The sequence below is a fragment of the Oncorhynchus clarkii genome, chromosome 27 (assembly GCF_045791955.1).
Source record: "Oncorhynchus clarkii lewisi isolate Uvic-CL-2024 chromosome 27, UVic_Ocla_1.0, whole genome shotgun sequence".
Lineage (NCBI taxonomy): Eukaryota > Metazoa > Chordata > Actinopteri > Salmoniformes > Salmonidae > Oncorhynchus > Oncorhynchus clarkii.
The window spans coordinates 17,717,415-17,741,653 of NC_092173.1; the positions used below are offsets into that span (position 1 = coordinate 17,717,415).

The 24,239-nt window shown below is 43.4% G+C and overlaps 2 protein-coding genes across 10 annotated transcripts in view; both read right to left on the reverse strand.

The window, feature by feature from the left end:
• Positions 1 to 15,636, reverse strand: part of LOC139385673 (BCAS3 microtubule associated cell migration factor-like) — a 342,007-nt gene extending 326,371 nt beyond the window's left edge. For 7 of the 8 annotated variants that reach the window (XM_071130934.1, XM_071130935.1, XM_071130933.1 and 4 more), the window contains exons 1-7: positions 15,512 to 15,615; positions 13,597 to 13,687; positions 13,195 to 13,249; positions 12,860 to 12,935; positions 11,611 to 11,717; positions 5,958 to 6,039; positions 2,141 to 2,213 (exon numbers count right to left, since the gene is read on the reverse strand). In XM_071130934.1, coding sequence (XP_070987035.1) covers positions 2,141 to 2,213; positions 5,958 to 6,039; positions 11,611 to 11,717; positions 12,860 to 12,935; positions 13,195 to 13,249; positions 13,597 to 13,667 — 464 coding nt within the window. In that variant the 5' untranslated portion in view covers positions 13,668 to 13,687; positions 15,512 to 15,615. Of the gene's footprint in view, positions 1 to 2,140; positions 2,214 to 5,957; positions 6,040 to 11,610; positions 11,718 to 12,859; positions 12,936 to 13,194; positions 13,250 to 13,596; positions 13,688 to 15,511 lie in introns of all 8 variants that reach the window. The other variant, XM_071130936.1, reaches the window with a different exon arrangement.
• Positions 15,637 to 18,252: 2,616 nt separating this feature from the next.
• Positions 18,253 to 24,239, reverse strand: LOC139385829 (arsenite methyltransferase). 2 transcript variants are annotated; one of them, XM_071131078.1, is made up of 11 exons: positions 24,031 to 24,091; positions 22,546 to 22,657; positions 22,012 to 22,142; positions 21,514 to 21,664; positions 21,151 to 21,287; positions 20,938 to 21,007; positions 20,699 to 20,780; positions 20,339 to 20,470; positions 20,053 to 20,195; positions 19,209 to 19,292; positions 18,253 to 19,013 (listed from the first exon to the last, which is right to left on the reverse strand). In XM_071131078.1, the coding sequence occupies exons 3-11, from the start codon at positions 22,065 to 22,067 to the stop codon at positions 18,912 to 18,914; spliced, it is 957 nt and encodes a 318-aa protein (XP_070987179.1). In that variant the 5' UTR covers positions 22,068 to 22,142; positions 22,546 to 22,657; positions 24,031 to 24,091; the 3' UTR covers positions 18,253 to 18,911. The 2 variants fall into 2 exon arrangements, with proteins under 2 accessions (XP_070987179.1, XP_070987178.1); XM_071131077.1 differs by lacking the exon at positions 22,546 to 22,657 and having other exon boundaries at positions 24,031 to 24,239.

Consider the following 24,239-nt stretch of genomic DNA (forward strand, 5'->3'; position numbering starts at 1 on the left):
GACCAGCAGCAGCAGGGGCTGGAAACACAAATCCTTTCCAGACACTATGTGAGGAGAGGAGGAGCAGGAAGACCAGAGCCCAGGGGCGGATACAGTATGGCACACAGGCATTCTTCACTAATTCCCCCACCAACCCAACTGGCACTGGCACAGTGCGTGAAGGGACACACATGTACTTTGCTGTCAGGAAAATCACTAGATCCATACATTGTTTTGGCTTAACGCATAATCCTTTCCATTGATAAAATGATGTTGAGTGGGTCTGGCTAGAAGCCCACAAATACAAGGATAGGCACACATGCTTTTCCCCCTTTCTGGTTTTCCTTTAATTTGCAAATCTTGTAATCTAAGCCTCGAGCTGACTGAACCAACTTCTAAACCAGCGCTGCTCTCTCGGCCAAGACTCCAATCTGTTTTCCATTTAAGTGTCAAGCCGGCATCCTTTTTGCTGGTTGACAAAAGCTGTTATTTTAAAATGATTATATGCTAAAAATTGAGTGAGGACCTTAATAAGTTTACGAATGTCCTGAATGGAAAAACTGTTCTGTGGCCATAGGGTAGTCCTCTCTTCTTTTAATGTAGTGTTATTTACCAAACACCTCTGTCGGTCGGGAGTCAGGACGGCCCCAGCCTGGCTGTGCCATTCAGCCAGAGGTCAGGGTTTGGTCTTTTAAGCATCAAGCATGTTTTCAGCATTACTGCTGAGCGTCAGTCACCAGGCCAAGCAGCCAAAACCTCCCCGTCTGTAGCTCTCTCTCCGTGTCAGCCAGGACACAGCCAGAGCAGTGGTAGAGGCAGTACGGAGGTAGACGAGGCAGTAGAGAATCGGTGGCAGAGGCAGTAGAGGAGGAGGCAGCTTTACTTTGAAAACTTGGGGAAGGTGGTCTCCATCAAAGCCCAGCCGAAGACAGACTTCCTTATTTCATTTCCCAGGAAGGAAATATCGAGTTAAATGTTTCGATGTTCTGGAAGAGGAGCAGGGACAAGGGGAGGGGAAAAAGGGAGGTCATGGCAACGTATGGAGAACAGACGCCTGGGGTTCTCTCTCTTCACCAGGGGGGCTTTGATGGCTCTTATTACGTAGGACAAATTATAGGCTTTCAAATGTACTTAAGATTTGTACCTTGTAACGTCTGAACGTCACGCAGTACAACTAAGGGCCCTAGCCTGTCTTTCCCTTCCCACACATTTTAATAAAGATCGACTCTGGTGACAGAGAAAGGACATTCCATTACCACAAGGAAGTTTCACATCTTCTCCTCTCATCTCCTCCTCCTGCTCCTCTAACCTCTCCTCCCATCTCCTCGCTCCTTTTCTGCCTCGCCATGCAGCCAGATTGGCTTATCCAAGTCTGGTAAATTAGCAAGGAGAGTCAATCTAAAATCACCCAAAATGAATTACTAATGCGCTGCCTTGTGTCAGTTCTTGCAGACCTGATTATTTCTAGTAAAAGATCAAAACAACTATTTTACTTGTTGCTCCCTTGTTAACCAGGCATGTGACGTGACTGGAAGGAAGGAAGGATGGGGAAAGGGAACTCATGTTAAGGCGTTGTATGAAATGACAGCCTGATCTATATATAGTGCACTACTAAATAGGGTGTCATTGCAGACGTGGTCTGAGTATGCAAGTCACGTTGACATGTTGTGCAATCTGGTGCCACTGTGAGTCTGTCTGAGTGACCAATCAGTGAGATGGAGGCCAGAGAAATAGAACGACTAGACCAGAAATGAGTCCATCATCATACATATACTAACTTCTGAGACGTTCGAAAACTGGGGGCGCCCAATAAAATAAAACTATGCCTGGTCGCCAACTGACGCACATCACTCCTACCAGTGGTCATGGTTACCAGCAGCCATGGTTAGCACATGTGGAAACTGGATTACAAGTGTGTGTGGCGTAGTTCAACTTTGACCCAACCAGAGAAAGGCTTTAGAGCTAATGGACTGTAACTCTAATGATGTCATCAGGAAAAATCAACTCTTTCAACATGGGAAAGACTTGGGCTTGTACATAGAATCACATTATCGGATCTCTAGGGGCTTGTACTGTAAAAAGCAGTTTGTGGATTCAGTCAGATACCACCCTCCTAAGCATATCTCCCAGCGATGTCATGAGAAATGTGTACTGTACTCACCCCGAGGACCCGGTACTCTTGCACACCCCCAGGAGAGGCCTTTTGTCCGCAAAACTATCAATCATCAGCGGACCTAGAAGAAGAAGGGGGAGAAGAAGAAGAAGAAGGAGAAGAAGGGGGAGAAGAAGAAGAAGAAGAAGAAAGAGAAGAAGGGGGAGAAGAAGAAGAAGAAGAAGAAGGAGAAGAAGGGGGAGAAGAAGAAGAAGAAGAAGAAGGAGAAGAAGGGGGAGAAGAAGAAGAAGAAGAAGGAGAAGAAGGGGGAGAAGAAGAAGAAGAAGAAGGAGAAGAAGGGGGAGAAGAAGAAGAAGAAGAAGGAGAAGAAGGGGGAGAAGAAGAAGAAAAGGGAGAAGGAGAAGAAAAGGGAGAAGGAGAAGGGAAAAAAGGGGGAGGTGAAGGAGAGAGAGAGAGAAGATGATGATGAGGGACTGGCAGAGAGCAGTGATCATTCATCATTAGGGGGCCCTATGCATGTGAGACAGGCCTGTTGTGTATTGTGCCCAGTCCAGCCGGCCAGAGCCACCCACTCCACTTAACTAGCACTACTGTAGCAGGATGCGTGTTGATTACATTACTACAGCAGCTCTGTAATCAAATGATACCCCCTAAAAAAATCTGAAGAGATGGACTCCCGAGTGGCGCAGTGGTCTAAGGACACTAGAGATCCTGGTTCGAGTCCAGGCTATGTCACAGCCGGCTGCGACCGGGAGAGCCATGGGACGATGCACAATTGGCCCAGCGTTGTCCGGGTTAGGGGAGGGTTTGGCTGGCAGGGATGTCCTTGTCCCATCACACTCTAGCGACTCCTGTGGCGGGCCAGGCGCATGCATGCTAACGCGGTTGCCAGGTGTATGGTGTTTCCTCCGACACATTGGTGCTGCTGGCTTCCGGGTCAAGTGGGCATTGTGTCAAGAAGCAGTGCGGCTTGGCTGGGTTGTGTGTCGGAGGACGCACGGCTCTCGACCTTCATCTCTCCCGAGTCCGTACGGTAGTTGCAGAGAGACAATTGGACACCACGAAATTTGGGATAAAAAGGGGTAAAAAAATAAAAATAAAAATTACACAAAATTCTGAAGAGGAAAAGGAGACAATATATTAAATAGAACATTACAGAAGTTGGACCATCTCATTCCTGGCAACATGGAGAGGACTCATCCCTGCTGACCACAGAATAATGCCCAGGTTAACATGAAGAGTTATGGGGATCAAATAGATTAACAAACCAGCATGCAAGACATTAAGAAGAAAGGAGAGGAGGGAGACGGAGGAACAGAAACAGCACTCTGCGCAACGTGCTGAACTCAAACTATCTTTCCTCTCCGTATGGAGGAGAGGATAGAGCGAGATAGATTGACAGAGAACCCCTTCAAAGCTGAGTAGGGTTCTTTTGTCTGCCTCTGTTTAATTCTTTGGGTTTGGGGCGAAATTACAGTATGGTAAAAGCCCAGCGGGCATATTTAGTTTCTTTCCCATAGGGCTCTGATCAAAGTAGTGCACTATGTAGGGAATAGGGTGCCATTTTCCCCTAATTGTCCCATTCCTAAAGATGGCGAGGGAGGGATGTGGTGTGTGTGCGTGCGTGTGTAGTGGGGGTCCAGATTGAAGAAGCTGTTAGGCCTGTGGAGGGGAGTAATTTAGCCCTGACAGTAATCAGTGCGAGTTCCTGTGGTGTGACCGTGCCGTGTGGGAGAGCCAATGTGCCGTCCTCAAACCCCTAACACTCCCAAACACAGCCTTTCTTCTGCACTCATATTTCTGTCATCAAACATCACAACGGGTCACCATATTGAGCTGTAGGCAAATATGATTTCCCCAAAAGACCAAAGGGTTTCATTTGAACAATGCATTTAGGAAAATAAACAGTTTCTGTAAATACAGTCAGGGGGAAAATGATCTAAGATTCCTTCATGACTAGTGTTGACTATGCTTTGATTATGAGTAGACTGTAATTTCAGAGATATAATATAGCTCCATTTCAAACTCGACATTTGTATGTTTGACTGTTGAGTGTGTGTTTATATCATTTATAGAGGAAGGCAAGTCTGTACTGAAGCAAACATGTTTGCTGTTATAAATGATATAATTTCCAGAGCCATTTTAGTAATTAGTCCCTTTACATGGAGGCTGGGCCTCTGGGTCATCTGAGTTCAGGTCCAACACAATACTATTACTACATCCATTCTACTGTTCAAGAGACCAACAGAAGGCTCATACTGTACATATTAGGATGACTTGTCATCAATGCTCATCTATTGTACTGTGAATCCCTTTGGTAGGCGTATATATGGCCTATACCAGAAGACGGAAGAAAAGAGCATAGGTTACAAACTCTGGGATGCTGGACAGATAAACGGATCGCTCTCTTCGGAAAAACACCACTTCCTCCTCTATTCCAGGAAGGGGCCTTTTGACTTATTTGAACCGACACCTATTTTCAGGACTTTCCAAACCCGCCCACCCAGGATCCCGACTGAAACAATTGGTCTTTTAACAGCTGCTACAGAGCAACAGTGTTTGCGCCGGCTGCGTCTAACAGATTGCAATCAGTGTCTCTCGCTCTCTCCCCCCGCTACTCTGGTAGTACAATTCATTTTTATTTTAGCAGTCAGAGAATCGTTCCCCTCATGTGTTGGGTATCTGCTGCTTCTTATTACTGTTGGTGGCTTTCATCCTTGTCCAGGGCCCTTTCAATGCTGTCATTGTGCATTGTTGAAATCTGCCAAAGGACCGGAACACAGAGCGAGAACAAAAAGCTGATTTTCTCACCAGAACGCCACATGCTAGCGTTTTGTGCTTTTCACTTAATTTCTGAATTATACCTGCAGTGACAGCAAATTCAAACTTCATGCCTAGAGAATAACGAATTGGCAGAACGAGGGAAATCCAATTGTATATGGGTTTAAGAGGATGTGAATGCTTACGGTCTTATATTAGATACAACGGTGTGTCTGTGAGGGTGGTCCATAGGCAACCTAGAGGTGATATGTCCCCTCTGCTTTCCATTGAAGTCTCTGATTGAACATGATTAGATCAGAACTTTGGACATGTTTTTCCCTGGCCTGCTTCTCTTCCATACCTAACCTTTAGAAATGCTATTACCCCTGTAATACAATGGGGCCAATGAGTGACTTGAGAGAGGGAGAGAAATAAATGGTAGGGGGGGGGGGGGGGGGGGGGGGCTCACCAGAGCTCTGTCACTTCATTCTGAACCAGTGGGGGCCAGGCCAACAGTATGATTGAGGCCAGGACTGCCTTTAATATTAGGATAGGAACAGGAAGAGAGGGGACGCTGGCATGGGGTTTCTGACTATTAACAAACAGGTAGTCTTTAATTAATCCATGACATATCACAGCAAACACACACACGCCACATCCTCAAACGACAAATTGTGCCACACTTAACTTAGTTTCAAGAGCGGTCCTTGAGCACTGGCGAGAACTGATTTGAGCTATAAGTGATTTAATTTTTCGGGGGAGGAGAGGCCGTGTTGAAAACCCACATCAGAGGAATAACAAGACCAATGTGCTTCAAAAACGCATACATTTAACTTGCAGATTGGGTGGATACATATTGACTGAAGTGGACAGAGAGGAGGTTCATGTGGCATGACAAGCTGAAAACAGCCAAGCTTTTCTACTGATTTCTAGAACGAAAGCATCTTGAGGACCTGAGTCCCTGGGAACAATCGCTTACAATGTGCATCACACTCAGATGGTCTGATGTGAACGCGTAGAACGACAGAAATACAAGACTGGGAAACGTTAGGGTAGAAGTAAAAGGTGAAAAATGGTAGAGGTAGGCAGGTTGATAGATACTCACTGATATGGGGCGCTGGCAGGATGTGGGCAGCTCTCACAGGTCCGTGGCGCACAGAGAAAAGCTCCTGGGCCTCCCCACCCAGCTACAACAGAGAGGGGGGAAAAAAGAGAGTAGAGCAAGTTCAACAACAATGTAAGAACAAGTAAATGTAACAAGTCAAAGGTAGTGTCACCAGTGAAAAGTCAAACGCTTTGAGACTATTTTACAGTGGCTGGCCAGCTTTCTCTCGCCGTCCTTCTGACATAAATGCATACAATGAACGCTCAGTCTAAGACCACTCTCATTTACTCTGATTTCTTATAAATAAAGGAAATGTAACAAATGAATTTAAAAGAGGACATTGTTGTTTTACGGTTGTTGCGGTATAGTTCCGTCAAAAACACTTGGCCAAGCAAACACCAGCTGAACAGAGGAAATAGAGCTAGGCAGGGGGACAAGCCCACCTATACAATGCTAGAACCGTTAACATTTTGCCATAGTCAACAGGGCTGGAGTTGTTCTTTCTGATGATAATAAACTCCATGCGTTCGGTGAGGTGACCGCTAGTTCTTTACGAGGCGGCCATACTTCTGATTAAGCCTCAGCGTAATGATAAGAATGATCAACGCTACACAACCACAAACTTAAAGCTCCAGTTTGGATGGAGGCTAAAGGGCTAAGAAGTCGGCAGCAGGGCAAAGTCAAAAGACAATGTGGGGGCCCCTAGCTGGAACAAAGAGAGATTTGTTCACGCTGGGAAAAAAATACAAAAATCTATTCCAACTGCGTGGAAAGGGGCTTGTCAAGGAGGAAGGGGGCCCTAGAGGGAGATTGGGGGGGTGGCCTAGAGGGAGAGGAAGGGGAGCACTAAAGGGAGTGGAGGAGGGGCTGGTGGTTGAAGTGCCAACCAAACCGTAGTGAAAGCTACCAACAAAGGTCCCCAAAGCATTCCGATGCAAACGAGCAGCCTACTCTTTCTTTCTGTGACTGAGCCAACGGGACAGAGCGGGCTGCGGTGTCGCCTGGCTGGCAAGACCAGCAGTCTGATAACCAGACAGCTCAGCTAATTGGTTTCAAAAGCGCTATGACTGATGCCAAAAATACTTTTAAAATGCTTTGAACAGAACTGAAATCAAACATAGCCTACATACAGTATCTGAAGAAAAGAATAACAGGTTAGCAGCTGGATAGTGTTCAGGAAATAGTGTTCCCACATTGACATGTTGAAAATGGCCGCCACACCTGTTGTTCACCCAGCGTGTACTCTGACGCCTGTAATAGTCAGGTCAGAACCCGTGCGTGGTACGTGGTGGCTCTGACGCCTGTAATAGTCAGGTCAGAACCCGTGCGTGGTCCGTGGTGGCTCTGACGCCTGTAATAGTCAGGTCAGAACCCGTGCGTGGTCCGTGGTGGCTCTGACGCCTGTAATAGTCAGGTCAGAACCCGTGCGTGGTCCATGGTGGCTCTGACGCCTGTAATAGTCAGGTCAGAACCCGTGCGTGGTCCGTGGTGGCTCTGACGCCTGTAATAGTCGGGTCAGAACCTGTGCGTGGTCCGTGGTGGCTCTGACGCCTGTAATAGTCAGGTCAGAACCCGTGCGTGGTCCGTGGTGGCTCTGACGCCTGTAATAGTCAGGTCAGAACCCGTGCGTGGTCCGTGGTGGCTCTGACGCCTGTAATAGTCAGGTCAGAACCCGTGCGTGGTCCGTGGTGGCTCTGACGCCTGTAATAGTCAGGTCAGAACCCGTGCGTGGTCCGTGGTGGCTCTGACGCCTGTAATGGTGCATTGTTTTAAGCTCTAAGCTCCACTTTTGTGATGTTTTTTGTGTTAAATTACAGCGAAACGTGCATTATCACATTACTGTCACCATAATCCACGTGTCTTAAGTAGATAAGCACATCCGAGGATGAATGCTCTTTTGCGCAATTAGTAGCCTCTTTTCAAAGTGGTGGATCAGGCCATTGTTTTTATTAAAAGTGCAGCTCGGTCCAGTGGCATTAAACTAGAGCATCATAAACCACTAGCAGGTTAAAGGAGCACAGAGAGGGAATAAGTGGGACTATGGTGGGAGGATGGAGGATGGGTGGGATTCCTACGGCAAATGGAGTTGGAGAATAATGGAATTTGCTGGATTGTGTGTGGTGGGTGGGCGGGGGGGTTAGGATAATGACAATACGGTGGGCATTGTGCATTACCCCACAGCTCATCCTTGCTTTACATGGCTCTGTGTGACAAGACAGCCAGCCAGGCATCAACAACATCCGTCTCTGCTTTCTGCCATTACATTAGCCGCCTGTCTACGCAGCAGCAATATGCCCAATTGCTTCTTTCTGTGTGTGTCTTTTTTTAAAAATATATCATAAAATTTTTTCAATTCAATTCTGGGTCTGGGTGGGATGTTATTTGTGGAAACTAGTGTTGTACACTGTGTTTAAATCTCTGTATTACCCCTCAGTTGTAGACAGACAGACATGCATTCAGACAGGACACACGGCAAGGGCATATTGATGGTGGATGAATATGATCAATGAATAATTTTCAACAAAATTAAGTGCTTTTGGGGATCCTAAAACAACAGCTCATTTCAATTTTACCTTCCACCATGAGAGAGACATAACACTTGGTACTAAGGCCACAAGCGGGGGCCGTTTTCACTGTTGAGCTTCCAAGCAGGCGGTGGACCAGCAGTGATAACTTTTCTCCCTCTTGGAAGCACATGAAGACAGGCTGATATTGTCCCTATCTGGGACTGTACTTCATTAATAACAGCGCCCACACAGACACCTCTCTTCAAAGATGGTAATTTCCCCCAACACCTCTTCAGGCCAACAACTTGCCCACGGTAGTATGGGCCTCATCTGTCTGGGACAGGGCAGGCGACACCAATCCAGTCAAAGATCCCTCGCTGTCTGAGGGGACAGTAATGCACACACACGGACGGTTGATATGCACATACACACTCTGTAGGGCGTCTGATGAGGAGTGTGTGTGTGTGTGTGTCTCTCCATGCAGTCAGTGCCATTACAGAGGGTGTAGGCTTAGCGACTGTCAAAAAAACTTCACAGCTACTCAGGGTTCGAGACCGAGGTGCTATCATAACTTAATATGAACCCAGTGAAATAACACGTCCCGGAAACATGCCAAAACCACAGAAAAACTACAAGAGGGGTAAGAGTGTGATATAAAGAGGAGCAACACCGCAACAGTATCGAGTGTATCGCCCAGTTGGGGCCAATTCCAATTCTACTCCTTGGTTGACTGGTATTGAAATGGAACTATACTGTACCCAACTCGAGATGGTACTAGAATACTCTATATGTAGTGCAGCAGCACATCTGTAGCTAGCTGGCTATGGCCCTTCTCCTCTCCTCATTTATTCTGGATGGTATTATGTAGGCTGGCTATGGCCCTTCTCCTCTCCTCATTTATTCTGGATGGTATTATGTAGGCTGGCTATGGCCCTTCTCCTTTCCTCATTTATTCTGGATGGTATTATGTAGGCTGGCTATGACCCTTCTCTCCTCATTTATTCTGGATGGTATTATGTAGGCTGGCTATGGCCCTTCTCCTTTCCTCATTTATTCTGGATGGTATTATGTAGGCTGGCTATGACCCTTCTCTCCTCATTTATTCTGGATGGTATTATGTAGGCTGGCTATGGCCCTTCTCCTTTCCTCATTTATTCTGGATGGTATTATGTAGGCTGGCTATGGCCCTTCTCCTCTCCTCATTTATTCTGGATGGTATTATGTAGACTGGCTAGTGTAGCACATCTGTAGCTAGCTGGCTATGGTCCTTCTCTCCTCATTTATTCTGGATGGTATTATGTAGGCTGGATAGTGTAGCACATCTGTAGCTAGCTGCATATAGTTCCTCTCTTCTTTAAGAGAGAAGAGGTGCGCTAACAACAGAGACGTTGTTCACAGCCACATCCCACCAGTGTGTGTGTGTCAGTCAGCCCCAGTGTGTGGAGGGGGAAGTGTGTCATTTTCTTGGTGGCCTGTGGATGTTTAGAAAGGACTGATTAAGGATTTAGGCTGTTTAGATCTCACAGGATGCATGTTAAGTTAGCATGTTTCTGTGACAGCTTGCACGTGGAACCTGATAGTCCTAAATAGAGGCCTTTGCAGAATTGCAGGTTATTTGTTAAGTTGTAGAGCTGACAAAATTGTCTAATGATTTTACTAGAGAATATCTCAGTTATTATTTTCAGATAATCCTGGAAATGACTTTACTGTAGTTGAAAAATGAGTCAAAAGAACAGCTCTTTCAAATAGCCTTTACATTGAAATTAAAATCAAAAGAATACAAATCTGGAAAAACATTAATGCTATTTCCACTATTAGGTTTTTCCATGAGTGGTTTCTTACTTTATTTCAATCCATATTCCTCCTTAAATATTTGACCCTGGGATGATACCAGTCACAACACAAACCACCTTAAAAGAATATCAAAAGTCCTCCATCTTGTTGGCTAAGTCTACCTCCTCAGTGACAGATGAGGAGAGAAGGAAATCAGTGGCCCTTCTCTCACCTCCATGATTCTCCTCACATTGTGGAGGCCTGCGCATGTCTCTCTATTGTTCAAGTCTACTCACTGTGGGTGCACAATAGTGATGGGTCAAAGAAAATCGATACAGTTCCACATCGGGATATTGTTTTTGATGATATCACAATATTATTTGTCTTAGTCGGCTGTACCAAAACGCCAGTATTTACTATCAAAGTTTGTTCTCCATCTTCTTTTTAAACAGGGAACAATTTGTTTCAGCACTTTTATTGTCATACCTAATAAAAATGTTGATGTCTCCCTCTTGTCCCTCTGCAGCAGACATATGGTGCTCAATTTGTTTGGAACATCGAATTGCAATAAAATCACAGTATCGAACACATATAGAATCGCAACATATCGTATCGGCACCTAAGTATTGTGATAATATCGTATCGTGAGGTCCCTTGCAATTCCCAGCCGGAGTGCACAATAGGTGCTATGGTTCCTGTAATTATGGGACCTGGATAGAGTAGTGTCTTGTGTGACCCACCCAAACTGCTCATCAAATGTAAACAGCTCTTTATTTAAAATGAATTATTTCAACACCAAAAACACAAAGATCTGTATTTCATATGTTAACAACCACAACACAGATCATAGAGAAACTGTTGGTGCAGAAGTTGTCAAGACTTGTAATTGACTGGAGCATTTTATAAAGAAAATAACTGTTAACACCCTGGTCTATCCTGACATCTAGTGGGGGACAAGGGGTACTGCAAATGAGAAACAATAATGTCTGGGGTTTTTGACCTTTATTTAACGAGGCAAGTCAGTTAAGAACAGATTCTTATTTACAATGACGGCCACCACTGGCCAAAACCGGACGACGCTGGGCCAATTGTGTGTCGCCCTATTGGACTCCTAATCACGGCCTGGTTGTGATACAGCCTGGATTCGAACCAGGGTGTCTGTAGTGACGCCTCAAGCACTGAGATGCAGTGTCTTAGAGAGCAGCGCCACTCATGTCTGTTGTTGTTCAACATCTTTCTATTCAAAATGTATTTATAAAGCCCTTCATCAGCAGATGTCACAAAGTGCTTATTCAGAAACCCAGCCTAAAACCCCAAACAGTAAGCTTCAACACCAACACCAACAACAGCACAGTAACAACAAAAACACTCACGGATATGCTCCAGATCTGCATCCCGTCTGCATAACCAATCATGAGGCAGAGGGGAGGGTCACTGCTGCCACTGTGCATCTCCAGGAACTCTGGGGAGCGGGACGTATCTGATGGACACACAGGGAAGTTAGACATTTATATTCAGTCAACTCTGTAGACTTAATCAAACTTATTTTGATTTCAATTCATATGATGAATTGACAATCAAACTACAACTGCCTGACATAGATAAATAGATCATCAGAATCAGTGAAGACGGGGAGGGGGGTCTAATCAGAACCAGTAAAGACAGGGGGAGGGGGGGTCTAATCAGAACCAGTGAAGACAGGGGGAGGGGGGGTCTAATCAGAACCAGTGAAGACAGGGGGGGGGGGTCTAATCAGAACCAGTGAAGACAGGGGGGGGGTCTAATCAGAACCAGTGAAGACGGGGGGGGGGGGGGGGGTCTAATCAGAACCAGTGAAGACGGGGGGGGGTCTAATCAGAACCAGTGAAGACGGGGGGGTCTAATCAGAACCAGTGAAGACGACGGGGTGGGGGGGGGTCTAATCAGAACCAGTGAAGACGGGGGGGGGGGTCTAATCAGAACCAGTGAAGACAGGGGGGGGTCTAATCAGAACCAGTGAAGGGGGGGGGGGGGGGGGGGGGGGGGGGGGGCGGTTTTTTAATGTATAGGAGCCATTGCTTCCGTATAAAACAATTTGCTTTACATTGAGCATGCAAAGAAGCAGGGCTGGAACAGTGAAGCTCTAAATTGAACGCCAAACAGAAGTCCTCTTCAAAAGGTTTGCGTAAATAACATTAAAGTGGTCGAAATTTTTATAAACACAGACAAAACGCTGTGTCTAATCAACACAGCTGTTGTCAGATTGAGGGAGAGATCTGGCGCACACACACACACACACACACAGACTTGTGCCATTGAGATACATCAGACCTGTCACTCAAAGTCCTTACAGGAAATGAACCATCAAATGGTTCGCAAACAACGCCTGCCAAAGGAACTACTCATGTGTCACATTTAAACAGTTTTCTACCCAGGAATTCTAACAAGAGGCCACTTATCAGCATATTTCAGGAAACTCATAATACTCAAGAACCTGTTTATATATGGTTTAATCTAATCTGTGGATTTAAAATACCAGATAATATGAAGCAAGTTATCACTTGTTATCAAAATGTGTATGCCCTCCAAGGTTGAACACAACACAGTCAAGGGGGGAAGCTTTGAAACTGTTCTTGGACTTACCATTGATGTCAGCTTTCTCAAATCTGACCCAAACTATTTTCTCTTTTTCATCAGTTGGGGGTGCGCCAGTGTATGCCTTGAATTTGGACAAAAGACAAGTAGGAGATGAGGACAACAATTTATCAGATTAAATTACTGCACTCTGTTAATGTCATAGAATTACCTATTAAAACTTTAATAAGATAAATTGTGATTCAGTTAATCCTATACTTCAACTCTCTCCGCCGTATAAAAACACCATTGACAGCCTGAGTAAGTCAATCTGAATAAGGGTAACATGTAATACACATTTCTGTTACTGTAGAAAAGATGACAATCAATGGAAACAATCTTACCTGAGGGACCACATCTTGGAGGAAGGTCACAACACTCTCCATATACGACTGCTCACTGTAACACAAGAGTATACCTATGAGGAGAATATTTGTAGTGTATGCATAGGTATAAGTATTGTCTTTGCACTTAATTCAGCTAAATTGGTTGTAGTTAACACTTTCTGTTATGCACTCCCCACCTCAAAAAGTAGCCAAGGAAATATACTGAACCAGATCATATTGATCCATAGCACTGAAGCATATGTCTGAAACGGATGGTCAATAACAACCATCATGGGACTAGCTGTTAGGCAATGTCATGTCTTTGAAAGGGGAAACTTGTGTAAGTAGGTAGACCAGACACCTCAGGTGCAATAGCTGAAAGCCTATTATTCTGTGTGTTTATTGTGTGTGTGTCCTTACGTGGCAGCTTGTGCTCGCACCACAACCCCTCCAGCACAGCGGCTTGGTCTGCGCGGAGATTCTGATGCCATTCTGTCTCCAAGTCTTTATTCTACAGAGGAAAGAACATGACGATTACAATCCGGTAATAGCTAGGTTTCATTTATGTCTCTGTCTCCATAAAGGTCGAGTCTAGTAGACTTTCATATAGGATGTAGAATGGTCATGAAAGATCTTGAACAGATTCCTACCACTTTTGGTTGTACTAATATAACATTTTGTACTACAAAATGTAGGCCTAACGGTACACCTGATAGTCAACACAGTAAACCACGCCCGGCCCCAACAAACCTGCCTAATATAACCATGATTAGGACCAAATCATTACATTCAGTAACTAGGATGAAAGTCTGTTTCTTATTTTCAATACATTTGCTGTATCACATATCAATTTGAGCTTGATTACCATTGCTACATTAAATTATCTGAAAGTTATTAAAGCAACAAAAAAAAATGAGAATTCTGTTAATTGTCTACAGCTCAGTGTTCAACACCATAGTCCCCTCCAAGCCCATCACCAAGCTAAGGTCCCTGGGACTGAACACCTCTCTCTGCAACTGGATCCTGGACTTGCTGACGGGCTGCCCCCAGTTGGTGAGGGTAGGCAACAACACATCCGCCATGCTGACCCTCAACACGGGGGCCCCTCATGGGAGTCTGCTTAGTCCCCTTCTGTACTCCCTATTCACCCACGACTGCGTGGCCAAGCACAACACCATCATTAATTTTTCAGATGACACAACGGTGGTAGGCCTGATCACCGACAACGATGAGACAGCCTATAAGTAGGTAAGTTTTGCTACAGGACAGGGTAAGTTAAGACGCCTACACATTTCTGTACTGAATGAAATTTAAAGACTACCTTTTTAAAACCATGTTTTTTATTTCCCAAACACAATTCAAAAAAAATGCTTTTTGTCTTATTTTTAAGCATATTTTAACACAGGCTTAACACCTAACAAACTGTACATTTCTAAAACACTTTAAACATAGGCCAGACCACGTTTTTACCTTATATCCCAGCCTTGCATTACACCTTGGAAGAAACATTTCAATTTGTTCAACTTGCCATTGGTTGAACTTACCCCAAGGCAAACATTTGTAATAAATTAGCCCATATAGCTACAAGGATGCACTTTCATGCTAGGTGTTGGACCCCAAATGATGTATAGAACAATCTTAAAATGATATATTTTGGTTAAGATACAAGCATTATGAAACCTCTAACAATAAATGAATTTGACTTGGTGAAAATATGGTTTCTTCCTTCAGACTACATTAAATTATGACCTCTTCCTAAATATGTGGTCAAATTATACATTTTGTGTATGGTTTCCTAGAAGGATGGCTCAATTTACCCATTTGGCGCAACTTACTCCACTCTTCTCTAGTAGCTAACATACTAACTAGAGCCATCTTAGAGTTTTAAAAAATATATAAGTTTAACTACAAATGGATCTAGAAACTTGGGTTAAAGTAACTAACAAATATATGATTAGGTACACATACACGAAATACTGTTAGCCTTAACAATGATTGCAACATTTGGTAACACTGACAGCTAACTGGCTAGCTAGCTACTCTATCTAGCTCAAATTGGTTCTTCCAACTAGCTGGTCAGCTTCAAATCACAAACTAAAGATGACTTAGTTAGCTAACAATATTTTTTTTTAAGTCAAAATTGTTTGATAAATATAGCTAGCTAACTTAGATGTCAAGAACTAACGTTAGTCTCCAGTCCTATTCTTTCTGTGACAGCAGCTAACGTTAACCACCACCAGACAAGTTATTTAATCAAACACCAGTAGCTACACCTATTTACTAAACATCATTCGCGAAGTATCACCAACTAATGTATATGTTATTCAATACGTACCTAGTGTGTTGTCTAGCTAGCTTGTTAGTTCAACGAATCTCCTAAACAATTGCCATAAAACAGTAGGAAAGACGTGGAGAGTTAAAGACCAATGGTAGCACCCTCGCTGCGTTCACCAAGCCAATCAGTGTACGACAGAGGCGGGTGTTGTAGGTCCTCGACCAATCAGAGTGAATAATAATACCCTGTTTGTCCCAGGATAATTTTGAGGAATCTCGCAGATTATTTTGGGGGTGATTGTAATATTTGATCAACAGCTACATGTTATTTGCATGAGTCACAACAACAGATAATGACCCTGTCGTGAATTTGCTCACCATGACACAAAGCCCGACTTCGAACCACACAGATTTGTTTGTTTACATCGAGTTCTCGCGTGATACTGCTTCGCATGTGTCTGAGGCAGTTTCAGCGAGAACTCTGGGCCCAGTTGCATGAAACATATTTACTTTTCTCATCTTTTAATTAAAGTTTCCTTCAATTGAATCAAATATTATGGATATACTGGGAAGATACATGTCTCTCCGCCCTAACAATGGGAGTCGTTGTCCACAAAGCGGCATGTCGGCCTGTCCAGCTCCCTACTATCCTTTCTTTGGATTGGTGGATACATTTAAATTTAAGGGGTTTTATTGGCATGGGAAACATGTTAACATTGCCAAAGCAAGTGAAGTAGATAATAAACAAAAGTGAAATTAACAGTAAACATTGTACTCACAGAAGTTCCAAAAGAATGAAGACATTTCAAATGTCATATTATGTATTTATAGTGTTGTAAACTATGTGCAAATAGTGAAAGTTCAAAAGGGAAAATAAACATAAAAATGGGTTGTATTTACAATGGTGTTTGTTCTTCACTAGTTGCCCATTTCTTGCAGCAACAGGTCACAAATCTTGCTGCTGTGATGGCACACTGTGGTATTTCACCCAGTATATATGGGAGTTTATCAAAATCGGGTATGTTTTCAAATTCTTTGTGGATCTATGTAATCTGAAGGACATATGTGTCTATAATATGGTCATACATTTTGCAGGAGGTTAGGAAGTGCAGCTCAGTTTCCACCTAATTTTGTGGGCAGTGTGCACATAGTCTTCTCTGTCTTCTCTTGAGAGCCAGGTCTGTATAACCCGGCCTTCGCAATAGCAAGGCTATGCTCACCGAGTCTGTACATAGTCAAAGCTTTCCTTAAGTTTGGGTACATCTCATTATTGTAAGACATTTTTGAATATTCGATAAGAGTGCTTCTTCAATGAGGTTTAACGGCGGTTGGCATCCAATATGTTGCATTACCGCCACATACTAGACTCCCTTATACTTTGCTTGAAATAATAAATAAACAAATACCCTACCATCAAATCTAACAAATAAAATAAAAATAACACCACCCTACTCCACTATTTAGATATATTTAGTCCTACCTCATGCCACCAACCTAAAAGGATGGGACATCACCACTTAAACACAACCTGTAACTCTTCTCACACAACCAAATACTTCTCTGCAGCTGCCACCACAATCTAAATTTTCTGCGACTTATGTCCATCCCTGCAGTAGTTGATAACCATTACTATAAATGCTAAAAATCCAATCTTACTGAAACACATATCACTTGTTGGCCTATCCCTCTGTACTGGTACAGATCTACTATTCACACCACTCCTCTTAGGCTCCCTCCCCTTGACCCATCTTCCTCTACTTTCTTCACTGCCTCAGCATATGACAACTTCTGCACTACTCTAACCTTAAACCCTTAAATGATTACCTTATCTTCAGAAATGTTTGAGGGACTATATGCAATACCCTTAAACAATTCCCTTAGGTAAGGTAACATTATTATTAAGGTAAGCCTTTAAGGGAAACACATAAAGTTGCACTTTGCAGAAATTCCTGCCATTTCCTGGTTGCTAAGATTTTAAACATAACCTTAACCACACTACTAACCCTAACATTAAGACCAAAAAGCTAATTTTAGTTTTCATACATTTTTACGACAGCGACTATTTAATCTCAGGATGCTGAAGAAATTCAGCATGTCCCGAGGGCCCTCACAGTGTTCCACAGGAACACCATCGAGAGCAAACTGTCTGGCTGCAACTCCACCACCAGGGAACGTAAGGCGCTGCAGTGGGTGGTACACTCAACCTGCCCTCCAGGACACCTAAACCAAGTGTTGCAGGAAGGCCAAGAAGATTCTCAGGGACCCCAGCCACCCGAGCTATGGCCTGTTCTCCCCGTTTCAATCACTCAGACGAGGACAGAATATGAGCATCATGGCAAAAACTGTAAGACTGGCCAATAGTTTCTACCCCCAGACCTTCAGGCTGCTGAATAGCCAACACTAAATCAGCTATCTTCTCCCCCTTTCACTATAGCCTGTAATTACATCTGCAACCCTGTACATGTGACTATTAAACTAATCTAAAATATAATCTAATCATGACTAAAGATGGCTGTGGTAACTAGTGGAAACTCTGCTAGTCTGGCTACTGCCGCATTCAAAACAACTGTGAACTAGGAAATCTCTGACTTCTGAGCTTTCAAGACAACTGGGAACTCGGAATGGTCATCCAACTCGGAATTCCAAGTCGGACACTCAGCATCTTTCTAGGACTCCGACCTGAAGATCACTGACGTCATGATTTGACCTTGTTTTAAGTATTGTGGGTCACATCAGCCAGGCCCAAAATCGCCACCACACACAGAATACTCCTAGATACAAATAAATATCTGAAACTGGCAGTTTTGTTGAATTATTTATCTTCTCTTTTGTGCGTTTGTCAAGTGATCTATGTGTATGGGCTGGTGGGACCTTCAGCCTGTGTGCATGTCATTTGAGAATTTAACAAGACAAGTATTTTTTTACAAATGTAATTTTTACATTGAATGACTGGGCGGGCCTTAGGCGTCCACATCAGTGTGTAAATAAGTTAGTATATAGGCAACAGTCTCATGTATTATCCAGGTAATGCTCCAAATGTCACATAATAAAATAACCATTGCCATTTAAATCTATGAGCTGGACATGGGAGGAAAAATATAGTATTTCAAGGCATAGTAGGCTTTTCAGTCTGAAAAGAAACACTACAACCCTTTTTATATCATTTGTGCTACATAGGTACAGACATCAAAATGTTTGTCTTTTCTGTCACATTGGGTGATCCAAATAACCTCTCCTTCAAGTGCACTTGTTCACATCCCTACACTGTTATGAAATGACTGGTATAAGAAATATGGTGGAAACTCCCAATAGCCCAGGCCAACAACAATCCAATGATTTTAAATTTGTGGAAAGTAATGAATGAGTGCACACTTCAGGAGGAAGGAGAGACTATTGGGACATACACCCTGTCATTCTGAGGAGGGTCTTTCATGGATATGATGTCATCCAGGTGTAGTGAGTTAGGTCTCCCCACAGCCTCCTGCAGCTTTGCCTGTTTTGGAGCACTGCTTCACCGAGGAGCCCAGGTTATCGGCCAGCAGAAACGGGCTGAGGTGGCCGTACTGAAAAGTGACAGTTCAAGATTCAAATGATCATCAGTAAATGCCAGTTGAGGTATTTGCAGAGTAGCTTTATTTCCTATAATAATTTTTAAAATAATAATACAGTCCCTGATTGCTTTTGGGTACCATGTTACTATTGTAATTACATGGCTATTACAGAGCTATAAGGTGTTACCTTTGTAAAGTGGTACCTACCTTCTGGATGCAGAAGTCCGGGGAGAAGCGAGAGCACTGAAGGATAGCAGCCATCTCCCCATCCACCTGCAGCGCCACGTCCTTCTGCACAGCACAACATCACAGGGTTTATTATACATCCACTTAACATATTAGGCAACCCACACAATTTGTGCATTGACCTAAAGTAGTGTGGAATCCATTTGTATGTATAAAAGGTGTGTGTATCAGTGGTCCATACCAACTACTGTATTAGTATGCATACACAAGTAAAACAATTGTTCATAAAATAAGGGAACAACATGACCTTGCTACTTAATCAAAATGCTGCCTTTATGAGAATTGCTTAGGTGAGGGTAGTCCTATTATGCTGTGTTTCAGGGCTCTCCAACCCTGTTCCTAGAGAGATACCCTCCTGTAGGCTCGCTCCAACCCTGCTCCTAGAGAGCTACCCTCCTATAGGTTCACCCCAACCCTGCTCCTAGAGAGCTATCCTCCTGTAGGTTCACTCCAACCCTGCTCCTAGAGCGCTACCCTCCTGTAGGTTCACTCCAACCTTGCTCCTAGAGAGCTACCCTCCTGTAGGTTCACTCCAACCCTGCTCCTAGAGAGCTACCCATCTGTAGGTTCACTCCAACCCTGCTCCTAGAGAGCTACCCTCCTGTAGGTTCACTCCAACCCTGCTCCTAGAGAGCTACCCTCCTGTAGGTTCACTCCAACCCCTGTTGTAACTAACGTGATTCAGCTCATCAACCAGCTAATTATTAGAATCAGGTGAGCGAGATTGAGGTTGGAGCAAAAACTACAGAACAGTAGTTCTCCAGGAAAAGGTTTGGAGAGCCCTGCCGTGTTTGCACCAACATACCTTGAAGCAGTGGGAGGAGTCAAACTCCAGCTGACACGGGTAGTCAGGCACTGTCCCCTTGTAGGTCACTATTGCACTTGACATCTCAAGCTTTTTGGGCAACTTGAAGAGCCGGTAAGTGCCAGACGCATAGCTAATATCACCTGCAACACATTGGAAATGGAAGTGACTGACTAGGCTTACATTTTTTATACTAAATGCTTCTAGACCACATTAATAAATGTGCTATTAGTTAGGTTAGCGTGAGAAGTGTATACTTTTTCCATCCTACAGTAAGCAGCCTTACCTGCTTTCTTTTTGAGCTCGCAGTTGTGGACCTCAATGTGACTGGCTGAGATGAGGTGAGGCGTGCTGAAGCCCACCTCCTGGACCAATGAGATAAAGTCGCGCCAATAGAGGGAACCGCCCATTCCCTCACCTATCACAAAACACAAAAGAAAAGAGAACATCATCAGTGTGAAGTGCAGTTCTACAATTTGCACGGCACACTCGGGTCAAGCGAAACCACTTAAGGGTATATTGAGATGTTACCAATGAGACCGAATCTGAAAAATATTTAAGATAAGAGATAGGCTTTTCTACAGAAGCAGAATATGCATTACCAAACATTCTTTGTCTGCTAGGAAGGTGCAACTTGATCACTTACCCCACAGAACTGAATCCTCTTTTAAGTGGTCAGGAACAACATTGCTGGCATACATGTCACTGTAGTACAATTCACCACCCTCCTATATCACACAGGAGAGATGGGAGAGAGACACGGGCAAAGAAAGGAGTACTTTTCAGGATACACAGTCACTGCCATCTGTATTTTAAAAGCCCAGGGATACTCTTTTTAATAATCATGTTATGCAATGATAATAGGCAGTGTGGTGGACTATTTACCTTGAGGACCTTATAGGCTTCACGTAGAACCGTTTTCTTATCAGGGCATAAACAGATGACACAGTTTGACCTGGAAGAAACAGTAGATAAAATAAGGGGATTTTTGTTCACTTTCCCAACAGATCATGACACAGTAAAACAGATAAACGATCAAAAGAGAAAGAAGGACTCATTGTTTTGATAGCAAATTAACATGATTGTTCCTCAACTTACACTATGATATCCATAGAGTCATTCTCAACGCCAGCTGCAGTTAGCTTCTCCATATACCCCTGGAGGAAGGTAGTGTTGGGTTTCTCAAAGCCAAACTTCTCCTGGTGGTATGGGATGTATTTACGGGACACTAGAATCTGAGCACAAAAAATACATTTAGTAGCCGATTTTACACATTCATTTTTGTATTGATGACCCCAGCCTGAATTTAATCCATGATGCTGGCATTGCAAGGACCATGCTCTACCAACTGAGCCATACCACAGCAGAAAGCAGAGTATCGCACACCAATGTAATAGAATGATTGTTATATTACTGAAAATATAGGGTGAGTGGATATATTGGTCTAGGTGCTATACATACCAGTTCCTCAGTCATATCAATGCCTGTGACATGGCCAGTCTCGCCAACTAGTTTACTGAGGGCATAGCAGTCTCTGCCGGAACCGCTGCCCAGGTCCAAGATTCTGCAGCCCTGAAGTTTCTCTGGAACAGGAAGACCACAGCCAAAAAACCTAGAACAAAATTATATATATAGCCTTTCGTGAACGAACACTATTCCCTTTTGCTAGCACTGACTTTGCTGATAGCTACTTTATTGAGGAAAAATGTACTTACTATGACTGTGATATGTTGTTGGCTCACCTAGCTATCTTAAGATGACTGCACTAACTAAGTCGCTCTGGATAAGAGTGTCTGCTAAATCTGGAACAAAGAGTGTGTCCTAACCAGTTTCACATTTGCTGCAATATTAGTCTTTATTCATGTATATTGGTTGGAAATTAATGTATTCTACTTCTCTATCATTATACAAATAGATACATTCTCAACAGAAGCAGTCGAATCATTGTCATCCTCATACCGTTTGGTTACTTCAGGGTGAACGAGATTGAGGGCCTCTATAGCACTCTTGGGCATTGGCCTGCAGGGTAGAGAGCAGGCAGCACTAGTCTGCAGATCACAGGTGGACTCCAGGCGAGAACCATAATATTGCTGAGGAAGAGATCAAAATATATAAATGTCACTATTAAAATACTTGGTACCAGTGTTTCCCAAACCTCTCTGTCCTTAGGTGTCCCCAACAACTGTTCCACTGATCTTGAACAAGCACACCCATTTAATTGGACATGATCATCAATGCCCTGATGTAATTTATATGCAGACCTCAAGCACTACCCTGATTGTACTTGATTCCATGTATCATGCAGCTCTTAGGTTTATTACCAACCAAAAGCATCTGACACACTGTTGGCTAGTCTTCATTGACTCTACATAGGCTTAAACATTGCTATACTATATGAATTATGATCTAAGGCAGTTTTGGTAAAACTGACACTATTTTTATTCTTAATAAAGTCTGAAAATAAATACCAGATATGGTCTCACTCCTACTTACTTTTAGCGGTTCCTAAAATCAGAACAGATCATGTCAAAAAGTGTTTTAGCTAATCAGCTCCGTGGTCTTGGAATTCTCTCCAGACCAGCTTGAAACCCCAGAATCTTGTTTCCTGGGAGGAGTTTAAAACTTTTGTTGACTCACATGTTACTGAGGAATGTGATTGTCATTAGGACTTGATGCGGTGGTACATATGATAGATTTTTTATGACATTTGTATGTTTCTGTACAGACATGTACAGTATATCTGATATTTGTCTCAAACATTGTTCCCCCAGCAGGTGTCTTGGTTGAACAAGGTCTCTCTTGAAAAATAGATTTTTATCTCAATGAGACTAACCTGGATATATAAAGGTTAAATAAATCAAAATAATAATAAATCAAGCCCTTGACGAGCTGAATATGGGGGTAGTCTCCGGACACAGATTAAACCTAGTCGTGGACTAAAAATCACTTTCAATATTGAGTTTGGTTGTTAGTTCAGGACTAGGCTTTATCTGTTTCAAAGAAATCACCCAAGACCATGTGGAATACGTTTCCAATTTCTAAATTCACCTGTCTGCTCCCCAGGCAACGTGATATGATATTGTTGCGAATTGGAACCCGTGTCCTGGGACTGGAGAGCCAATCCCCTAACCCAGAGGTAGGCAACCCTGGTCCTGGAGTGCCTCAGACACTTCATGTTTTTGATTTAACCGACCTGGATGACCAGGTGTGTTGAATTTAGGCAATCACTGAACTGATCAATTAGCTCAGCTGGGCAGGTGTGGTGCCTAGTTGGACCCAAATCCTGCAGTATACCAGGATAAGGGTTGCCTGCCCTAATCATTATTCTGATAGCAAATATGATAATACCCTTACAAAAGAAGATTGCAGTTTTGAAACTGCAGTCAACTGGAGTGTCTTGGACGCAGTAATTGCTGAATAAATTACTGTAGCCAAAAACAGTTATTTTGGACGCAGTATTTGCAGCATACTGCACTCTAACTACAGTTACTGCACTGTGAAGGCATCTTTTTTTCGTAAGGATAAACCTACCGTGACATTGTCATGCACTTGTTTTGTTGACATAATGACCGGAGGAGTCACGGAGGAAATGGTTATTTGAAGCCTGATTTGACCATGTTAATGTTGATTACTTTTGGTCTGGACACAGCAATGCGGACAGAGTGGTGGGGTAATGTCCGGGGAAAGTACTGTAGCTGTCCACTCCTCTGTTAGCGCTAAAATACGTAATATTTTGAACCCTTTTGCTTTCTTTTCAAAATGTGTAGAACAATTACTGCAAGACAATGGCGACAACATGTTGCGCGGTGTTGTGTTGAAAGATCGGTGCAGGGAACAAGGTGCAACACTTATTACACATACCTAGGCTGAGGGTAGGTACCATGGTAGGTACTCTAGGAGATCAAAACAACGTCTTTCTTTAGCTACCTTTAATAATGTGTAGCTACATGCATGGTTGGGGTCTCAAAACAAACCTACCTTGACATTGTCATGGACTTGTGTTGACATGTTGACAAAAATATTTTTTAGAGGCAGACTCAGGATGAACTTTGAAATCCTTCTTCTTCGAGGTTTAACGGCGGTTGGCATTGAATAAATGTTGCATTACCGCTACCTACTAGACTGGAGTATTAACTCTCTTATACTTTGCTGATCTATTTTTTCTACAAATAAAATACCCTACCATC

Coding starts and splice junctions, on each gene's coding strand:
- LOC139385829 (XM_071131077.1), bottom strand. CDS start 24,141: ATGCCAACCGCCGTTAAACCTCGAAGAAGAAGGATTTCAAAGTTCATC. Junction 21,288..21,513: donor TTGATATGACTGAGGAACTG/GTATGTATAGCA, acceptor TTTTGTGCTCAG/ATTCTAGTGTCCCGTAAATA. Junction 20,196..20,338: donor CGAGCTCAAAAAGAAAGCAG/GTAAGGCTGCTT, acceptor AATGTGTTGCAG/GTGATATTAGCTATGCGTCT.